Raw genomic sequence first — 9,948 nt, 5'->3', positions numbered from 1 at the left:
TTTCTATATTTTGCTCCTTCCAGCTGCTTTAGGCAGTTGACTTTTGCACCACTGTGCATTCGGGATATAATTTAGTGGGGTGTTGCACAACGGGGTCCCGTCAGCGCAGACTAATGGAAAACGATGACCCCCGCGGGTGGGACGTGTGAAAACAGAACACGCAGGTGAATATCAGGCATCTTCCGTACAACAAGACAAAAAGCTAAAGTTCATGCAGAGGAGCTCCAAAAAAATACAGGTCAACTGCAGATGCTCCTTGGGTTTTATTTAAAATAAAAAAATAAAAAATGTGTGATGCTAGGATAGTGACAACGGACAGAACTGTACGGGGACAACCATTCTTTAATATAAATGTTCTGGCTCCAAATTAATTTTCCTTGATGAGTGACGAAAAAAAAAAAGAAATAAAAGATATATAAATATATAATAAAATAAGGAGGAAAAAAAAAATATATATATATAAGAGGACAGAAACCGAGCGAGACTAATCTTTCTGTCGGTAACATTTATCGGACTTAAATAAGAGGCTTTTCAGATTTTTCTTTTAAAATGGCACTTTTCTTACAAACCAATGTGCATAAAACAAAAAGAAAACTATATATATTATATATTTTTGCACAGATGCAGGTGTTAAATTCAAACGCCCCCTTCAAAAAAAAAAAAAAAAAAAAAGACTGCAAAATGCAGAAAACCACATTTAGGCTCTATTACATTTACAAATACATACATAAATATATTACATACACCAGCAAACCAAAAGAAAGCGGGTAAGTGTCACACTAAGGATGTGTTCGCAGACTGTTCCCGCACAGACATTTTGGCTGATCACAGTTGTTTCATCTGTAAAGTATTCAAATTGATGGTGGGGGTCCAGGAATGCGCACTAGCATACTCCTCCCTCTGTTGCTGTGAAATGCGTCAGTTTGTCCAGTATGGGGAACTGGTGTAGGCGGCCTTGTTTGCCTGAGTCTTCTGCTGCATGGAGTTCGGTTGGCTGCGCTGACCAGATCCACCCTGCAATGGACAAAAAGAAAAGTCTTCAGAAATTAAAACGACCAACAAAAGGCAGTATAATGTAATCATTCTATTAACTGAGGGATAGGATTAATACATTTGATATTCTGCAAAATTGTACAGGGGAAATACAGATGTGTACTTCTGCAGTGAGACAGCTGGCGCGTTTCACATGTGGCGCACTTTTCTCAATTTTGTAAGCGCATACTAGGTACTTAGAATAAGTGTTTTGGCGCGGCAAAGTCGCAATGTCCGTGGCGAGCTAAAGGGGGGCTATAAGAGGATAGATGTATTGCTGGCAAGTGCATCACCTGCGGCTTTGTACATATTTAAAACTAATTCTTATGCGGTTAAAGACGCAGCCAGAGTCTCTGGCGCAGATTTAGTGGTGTTTCAATGCGTCTGCGGTGCAAACAAGAGGCAAATTTATAAAGAGTCGCTACGCTACACTGCTCACTCTCACCGCATGGCGTATTGAGGCTAGGCGTAGGCGGCTAGGCGCAGGGACACATCTGTAGTGTTTACGTCCTCTACATCCTACAATGTATTCAATCATCTTTGGCAGACTGGAAGACAGCGCGACTTATCTCCGGTCACAAACACTAGGATCAGGGTCTAGAGTAAAAGATGTGGTGGCAGAATACTCCGGAGTTGGCGCGGTAAATGAGGGGATGGCGAGGCGGCTCACCTGTCCATCTTGCTGAAGATGGTGATGGAGCAGCTGGGAGTGAGGTTGTTGATGAGCAGGTAAAATATGTAGGAAAGGAGCTGGTGCGTATCCGGCAGCGGCACCTGGGTTCAAGGGCCCAGTCGATCCGAGAGCAGAGGGGAGGCTGAAGGGGGGCGGTGTGGCTGCATGGAATCCCTGCTTGTCAAACGCCTGGAAGACCGGACAGATTGCAGAGATTAGTTCAACCCACAGAGCTGGAAAAGTGACAGCGAGATAGTGACGGACACCTACCTGAGTCTTGTTGTAGACCGAGCCGCTGATGTCGGGTACTCCGGTGTTACTGGAACTCACAGACACCCCTGCACCACCAAGAGAGAAATAGATTTATGGACAGCACTAATGGGCGTAGTTATTCTGCTTAATTACAGTGAGTTCCACCCAAAAGTATAAATTTACAGCCTGATTCAGCAAGGAACACAGGCACCCAGCCGCCGCGAGAATATGCTAATCAATGCATACGCACGGAGACAGCAGCACAAGAAGCAGACACCCAGCAAAACATAAGGCCACCCACCTCTGGCGTGATTGACAGCGTAAACATCGGGAGCATCGAGTGCCATCGAAGCTGCGTGTAAGCTAAGGGTAGACCTGACCCTGCCACAGGACTTGAGAGATTCCTGCATGCAGAGGTGCGCCCCGGCTGTGTGCGGCGCCGCTGAGACTAAATTATGCACACCCCTGTAACGGCGTACAGCCGACCACCCCCCTCACCACTCACAAATAGCACTTCCTGTCAATCAATATCGAAGGTCTCTGCAGGCTCCCTGCGTAATCTGAGAGAGCCCTTACCGTACTCAGCAACCTGTTCGCGCACGCGCAATGCATACACAGATCGCAAACATCAGCTTGCACCGTGCGTTCTCTCACTTGCGTTGCTTGCTGAATCAGGCCCTTAGTTCTGGACGGAATTGGGAGACAAAAGTTAACTATTTTTTTGTAAGTACTCCTAGAGCCCTTTAAAAGCACAGATGGTGACTAAGGACCTCATTCAGAGTCGGTCGAAGCGGCCGCACAGAAAAAGGGGCCGGATATGCAAATGATTCCCTCGCAAGTTGCGTCCCTAAGTTCGGATCGGTAGCTGGCCGACCAAGGGGAGGAAGCGGTCGGAAGACAAAAAAATACGCCCCCTTCTCGTACGCATTGCACGTCATAACCGGGCATATAAGGATTAATCGAGACCATCGGAACTGGTCGTAGAGCTTAAGGTTGACCATACCCTCTCTTAAGCTCTACGATCATGTCAATGTAAAAACCTCCCATGTCACATGTGCCATGACGCTACTTTGTTAATTATACACTCCCATAATCCGTATGCACTCCCATAAAACGCAGTTCGCATAATTAGGCACGCCTGCGTTCGGATCTCCACTCCCCCGTTTTCAAGCACCTTCCCCTGTTGCCACCCACAAACGCCTCATCCTGTCACTCAAACTACCGACCTGGCTGTGTTCAAGGAGAGAGAAATTTCTGATCGTAGCGGCTAGTTTGCGCACGCGCATTGCGAACTTTATGCATGCGCAGTATAGCGAACATTGGTGGCGTACGACCGTGCGGCCGCAACGACCGACTCTGAATGAGGTCCTAAATCTCTACGGCCCAACAAGAGGGAGAAAACATCTCTTCCTCTCCACTGTTTCTCCTCTACTTTTTGAATTATCCCAAAAAAGTTTTTAATAAATCAGACAACGATAAGAGCCGTGTAGACAAAAGACATGCATCTCCTAAGGGGCCTGGTCTATGTGCCCTCACAGCATCAGGTCTATGTGCCCTCACAGCATCAGTGAAAATGGAATTACTGGCAAGTTTCCAAACAAATATGAGATATGGTAAGAAGTTACCTTTGTTATCTCTATTTCTACGAAGTCCATAGGGTTCCACAGGATACCTTGGGGTATAAGTGATGATGTCAGGCATCGGGCACCATAGAGTTAAGTTTTCAGCCTCCCAGGATGCACTAGGGTCCCCCTCCTATACTCCGCCCCCGAGCCAAGGCATCTGAGTTACGTACCAAGCCATAGGCTGGAGGAGGAGAAGGAAGAGAGAGAAGAAAGATCTGGACACACAAGAATCACATTCACACCAGAGAGAGACGGAAAAACCGGTGACCAGAGTAAAGCCCATCTGCAGCACAGGTGCGACAGGGCGGGAGTCCTGTGGAACCCTATGGACTTTGTAGAAATAGAGATCACAAAGGTAAGTTACCATCTCTCATATTTTCTACATCAGGGTCCATAGGGTATCCACAGGATACCTTGGGGATGTCCCAAAGCAGTATTCTTTAAGGGTGGGGACGCTCCTGTGCTGAAAGGAGAATCCGCCGCCAGAAAGAAGCATCCTGAGAGGCAAAGGTGTTAAACGCGTAATACCTCACAAAGGTGTGGACAGAGGACCACGTGACAGCCTTGCAGATCTGGACTGCAGAGGCACCACGTCGAGCTGCCCACGAAGGACCCACAGACCTAGTGGAATGAGCCCTCACAGAGTAAAATATCGCTGTGTGTGGGCAGCTTAAGTCACCATAACAAGGAATGGTCGCGACTTTCTAACTACGAAAGGCATGCTGATGGTCCTCTGAAATGCGGAAGTAGAGACAAGTGTATTGGTGTCACGTAAATCTTCAGTTGTGGAAAGGTAAATAAAAAGAGCACAAACATACAGGGTATGCAAAGATGAATAAGAAATGCCTATGCCCCCATCGGAAAAACCGGCACAACAATTTCCTGATTAATGTGGAAACTGGAGACCACCATAGGCAGGAACTTAATTTGTGCGAATGGGCCGTCTGGCCGACGAGATAGACAGCAAGAAAACGGTCTTCCACGTCAGGGAAACGCGAGTCAAGTGATTTGTAAGGAGGTTTCTGAAAATCCTGACGAACCAAGACCAAGTCCCACGGTACCGCTGGAAGGAGGAAGGGAGGCTGAATATGTAACACCCACTGTAGGAGAGTCTGGATATCACCCAAACATGAACCTTCAGCGAACTGATTTGAAAGCCCAAAACCAGCCCCCTCTGAAGGAAAGAGAGCAGTCTGGAAAGACGGAACACGGAAGGGAAAACACCCATTGTTCGCCCCAAACTAAATAGGCTTTCTAAACCCTGTGGTAAGTCTTAGCAGACTACAGTTTACTAGCCTTGAGCATGGTCTTGACCATGGCCTCCAAGAATCCACATCTTCAGGATGACTGTCTCTCAATAGCCACCCCTGGAATCTGTAAATCTTGGTAATGAAATGGACCTAGACTGAGACGGTCTGGACAAAAAAGTAGCCACCAAGGTAGGGTGGGGGGCAGAGACATTCAACAAAGATCAGTGTACCAGGAGCAACGAGGCCAACAGTGAGCTACCAGGATTGCCAGAGCCTCAGAAATAATAATGGAATGAGAGCTGTGGGAGGAAAGAGACAGACCCTCCCAAAGTTCCACGGAGCAGACAGGGGAGTCTACGAGGTAAGCTGCTGGATTCAGAGTACATGAACTGTACTTGTCGACCTTCTAGTTCTGCCTGGAGGCCATTAAGGCAATTTCTGAAGAAACTGGATGAAGGAACCTCTCTCCGGAATGGAGGTCTTTTGGCAGAGATAATCTGCCTCCCAATCGTCCACCACAGGGATGTAGACAGCCGATATGGCCGTAAGATGCTTTAGGGTCACGCACAAAATGTGCGACGCTTCCTTCATGGCCTGAGCACTTCTCGTGTCTCCTTAGTGATTTATGTACGCGAGGAGACATTGCGCAGGACCCCTCTCAACTGTAGCCGCGCCGCCTCCGGCCGAGGGGTCTCTTCACAACTTTGTCCCTGTCGGAGCTCGCCCAGTCCTGGCAACTGTCCCAGACCGTGCTGGGCCTCTGGAGCGGCTCCAGGGAGAACCAGGCTTGCGGCTGTACACTGAGGACCGCGTACAGCCAGGTTCAAAGTAAGATAAAAAAAAAAAAAATTTAAGACAACCTGCGCTGTAGAGCAGCCCCCCCAAAAACCGTTCCTAAACTCTGGAGGCACGACAAGTAAACTGGCTGTCAGGAGGCAGATGTTGGGGAATAGAGGGGGAGGACCCTGTGCAGGAAGAATTTTGTTTTTAACCTTTTAGTGCCCAGACTCTCGGCACCTGCTATACCTCAATGTCTCCAGTGTCCCCCATAGGAAGAGAAACCTGCCAGCTAGCGGTCCTTAAGGACAGAGTTTATCTGTCCCTGGAATATATTAAAACCCTGTACATATCCATATCGTAAGATAGATAATCTCAGCCTAAGGTGGAAGATAGCAGAAGGCAAGAGCTCACAATGGGGGAGATGGATCAAAACTTGGGAGATATATAAAGAGGGATAACAGCTCCAACCAATCAGCTTCTGTTATGTTACAGGCTGTGTTTGAAAAACGAATTAGGAGCTGATTGGTTAGTAGTCTCTCTCCAAGATTTGATAAATCTCCCCCAATGTGGTGACCACCACATACAATGTCACCTCTTAATTTCTAACAAATGAAAGTGTACACACAGACTGCAATGTCCCATAAACAGTCAGCCTCTCGCCATAACGGTGTACATGTATCCAACGTCCGGCCCTCCAGCTGCTGTGGAACTACACATCCCATCATGCTCTGCCACGGTTTTGATATTAGGACATGCTAAAACTGTGGCAGGGAATGCTGGCATGTGTAGTTCCACAGCAGCTGGAGGGCCGCATGCTGAATACCCCTGATGTATGGGATGTGGAGGTGTACATGTATGTATTGTATTGGAACCGCTTACCTTTGCCTGGTCCGGTGCCGGCAGACTTGCTTTGTGCTTGCGCTGACCCGCTGTACCCTCCCTTGCTGTAATCGCCGGCCGCGGTTCCCTGGGCCAGGTCATCATATCCTATGGGAAAATGGACTAATCACATACACATGATGTAGACCAATCCGCGAGGGACCATGTGACTGAGCCAGCTGACCGATAGATCGTTACCTGCACCGTAGCTGTGCTGCCCGTATCCCCCGGCCTGCTGGAAGGGCGTGGACGCCGTGTTCAGATTAACCCCATGCTGCTTGGCTGACGCAGGAGGTACCTGGAACAGACCAAACACCATTTGAGCCTCATGAAAAGGATTATCCTAGGAGCAATAGAATACTGAAAGCAAAAGAAATTGAATTTGTAAAACAGAGCTTCACGTTCCCCAAAAATAAATTCAAATAGGTAGTACTGACACTAGTGTCCCTTCCCATATCTATAAGCCAACTGCAAACCCAGAACCTAAATAGTGCCGCCTGTGATCGAATGACCTCGTCTCACCAGGCGACCACAGATTATTTTTCATCCCACTGGATCTTGGGGTATTAGGGATTCCCTCTTAACGTCAGTAACCGCCTATTACTAACTGCGCGGGCCACGAGCGGCGCTGCAGTCATTCAAACGCCGTGGCAATGGGAACTCGCACAGTTACCAATCAATTGGATTGACCCCTAAATTCTATCGATAAAGGTGCTCAGGTACCATTCATAGCATACAGAGGATACAGAGGTATTCTCCTCTCAGTCAGAGAATATCCACATTTCAGAGCTCACAGGCTCTATTTTTATAGCAAGCGCACACAATACAACAGGCTACCCGCCCTGCCCCCAAACCAGCTCCTACCGTGTTTCCCCGATAATAAGACACTGTCTTTTTTTTTTTTTATCCAAAAAACACACTAGGGCTTATTTAATTTAACATTGACAGCAATTTCAATGTGCCTCTCTCCTCCCCTGTTGAATGCAGCCTGTGCGTCTCCAGCACCCCCCCCACCCCGGTGTTGAATTCAGCCTGTGCGTCTCCAGCCCCCCCACCACCCCGGTGTTGAATTCAGCCTGTGCGTCTCCAGCCCCCCCACCACCCCGGTGTTGAATTCAGCCTGTCCCTCTCCCTGTTGAAGTTACCTTTACAACAAGAAGTCCACCTTCAGAGTCGCGCCTTCCTCCACGATCCGCGGCTCCTCCGTTGTCCACCTTCAGAGGCGCGCCGTAACTTCATGACGTCACACGCACTGTCTCCAAAACAAGCTTTATTGAAAGCTTGTTTTGCAGTCTGAGTACGTTCCTGTAAGCTGGTGGAGGAGCGGGCCGGGCAGCCTCCTCCAGCTCTTTCATTTACTGTAGTACCGGATTTCATGCGGGGGGCGGAGCTGGGTGCATATTAGTGTAGTACAGGGACCGGGAAAAATTTAGATTTTATTAGGTCTTACTTTCGGGGTAGGTCTTATTTTGGGCCATTCATCAATAGTAAGGATAGGGCTTATTTTCGGGGTAGGTCTAATTATCGGGGAAACACGGTAGGTCAGTGCTTCTCAAACTCTGTCCTCAGGACCCCCCACAGATGTCACGTTTTCTAGGTCACCCAGCAGATGCACAGATGCAGTCATCACTCACTGACATTTTAAAAGACGCACAAGTGGAGCGAATTATTTAATTTGTGATTCTGTGAGGAGACCTGGAAAACATGCACTGTTTGGGGTCCTGAGGACAGAGTTTGAGACCTGTGCCCTAGGCCAACTATGTCATAGCATATAATACATTTCACAGGAACTGGTGGTAATTTGCATTCATCTTTAAGTATCTATGCATCAAACCAGTGTGGCTTTCCCAAGCTTAACACCTTCAGTTCCTAGGAAGTTACACAATAAGGACGGACCCCCCTGGAGTGCATTGCTGTAAACAGAGGGTTTGTCCATTTATCACTTGGCCAGGATAACAAGAGATATGGTAAGAACTTACCTTTGTTATCTCTGTTTCTACGAAGTCCATAGGGTCCACAGGGTTGACCTTGGGGTTATAGCTGGAACAGGATCCATGGGCACCACACAGTTAAGCTTTTAGCTCCCAGGATGCACTTGGGTCCTCCTCTATACCCCGCCCCCGAGCCACAGGCACCTCAGTTGGTAAGCAGCCTAGGCCGGAGGAGAATATGGAACAGAGAGAAGGAAGACTGGAACACACAAGAAACCATACTCACAGCAATAGGAGACGGAAAACCGGTGACCAGCCACACAGCCCATTTGAAGCCAGGTGCGTCAGGGCGGGCGCCCTGTGGACCCTATGGACTTCGTAGAAACAGAGATAACAAAGGTAAGTTCTTACCATATCTCTTGTTTTCTACTTCAGGGTCCATAGGGGGTCCACAGGGTTGACCTTGGGGATGTCCCAAAGCAGTACAACTAAGGGCGGGGACGCTCCTGTGCTGAAAGGAGTACCCGGCGCCCAAAGGATGCATCCTGAGAGGCAAAGGTGTCAAACGCATAGAACCTCAAAAACGTTTGAATTGAAGACCAAGTGGCCGCCTTACACAGCTGAACAGCAGAAGCGCCACGTCTAGCAGCCCAAGAGGGACCCACAGAACGAGTGGAATGAGCCTTAACAGAGGCTGGCACAGGTAAGCCCTCCTGTGCATAAGCCTCACAAATAACGGAACGAAGCCAACGGGCTAACGTTTGTTTGTTGGCAGGCCAACCCCTCTTGTGAAAACCAAAGAGGATAAACAAGGAATCAGACTTCCTAACCGAAGCCGTCCGGTCTACATAAATTCTAAGCGCCCGGACCACATCTAAGGAAGTCTCACCAGCTGAAAGATCAGGGGACTGAAAAGCTGGCACAACAAGTTCCTGATTAATATGGAACTTCGAGACCACTTTGGGCAAAAACTCAGGACGAGTGCGGAGCACCGCTCTGTCCTGGTGAAAAATCAGGAAAGGAGGGCGACAGGAAAGCGCCCCCAATTCAGACACCCTCCTGGCCGAAGCAATTGCCAGGAGAAAAACCATCTTAAATGTCAGCCACTTGAGCTCCACCGCCTCAAGAGGCTCAAACGGAGGACCCTGCAGGACCCGTAGCACCACCGCCAAGTCCCAAGGAGCCACAGGAGGCACAAAGGGAGGCTGGATCCTGAGAACACCTTGGAAAAAGGTGTGAACGTCTGGTAGTATTGCAATCCGCCGTTGAAACCACACGGACAAGGCGGACACATGAACCTTCAGAGATGCAAGGCGTAAGCCGAGATCCAATCCTGACTGAAGAAATTCCAAGATCCTAGAAACTCGGAACACCTGAGGATCATAAAGTCTGGACTCACACCACTGAAAGTAAGTGTGCCACACTCTGTGATAAATCCGTGCTGAAGCAGGCTTGCGTGCCCTGAGCATCGTACCAATAACCGAACTGGAGAAGCCCCGAGACCTCAAGACGGCTGTCTCAAGAGC

At 48.6% G+C, this 9,948-nt stretch overlaps 1 protein-coding gene across 6 annotated transcripts in view; it reads right to left on the bottom strand.

Annotated features, from left to right (window-relative positions):
- Positions 1-244: 244 nt before the first annotated feature.
- Positions 245-9,948, bottom strand: part of UBAP2 (ubiquitin associated protein 2) — a 95,482-nt gene continuing 85,778 nt past the window's right edge. For 4 of the 6 annotated variants that reach the window (XM_088442405.1, XM_088442400.1, XM_088442399.1 and 1 more), the window contains exons 24-28: positions 6,690-6,789; positions 6,492-6,614; positions 1,976-2,043; positions 1,703-1,894; positions 245-1,014 (exon numbers count right to left, since the gene is read on the bottom strand). In XM_088442405.1, the coding sequence (XP_088298531.1) occupies positions 919-1,014; positions 1,703-1,894; positions 1,976-2,043; positions 6,492-6,614; positions 6,690-6,789 (579 nt within the window). In that variant the 3' untranslated portion in view covers positions 245-918. The remainder of the gene's footprint in view (positions 1,015-1,702; positions 1,895-1,975; positions 2,044-6,491; positions 6,615-6,689; positions 6,790-9,948) is intronic. The other 2 variants (XM_088442402.1, XM_088442404.1) reach the window with 1 other exon arrangement.

Source organism: Taudactylus pleione, unplaced genomic scaffold (assembly GCF_031769625.1).
Source record: "Taudactylus pleione unplaced genomic scaffold, aTauple2 ptg000311l, whole genome shotgun sequence".
Taxonomy (NCBI): domain Eukaryota; kingdom Metazoa; phylum Chordata; class Amphibia; order Anura; family Myobatrachidae; genus Taudactylus; species Taudactylus pleione.
The sequence above is the reverse complement of the archived record's forward strand: the minus strand, read 5'-3'. Positions and strand labels throughout refer to the sequence as shown.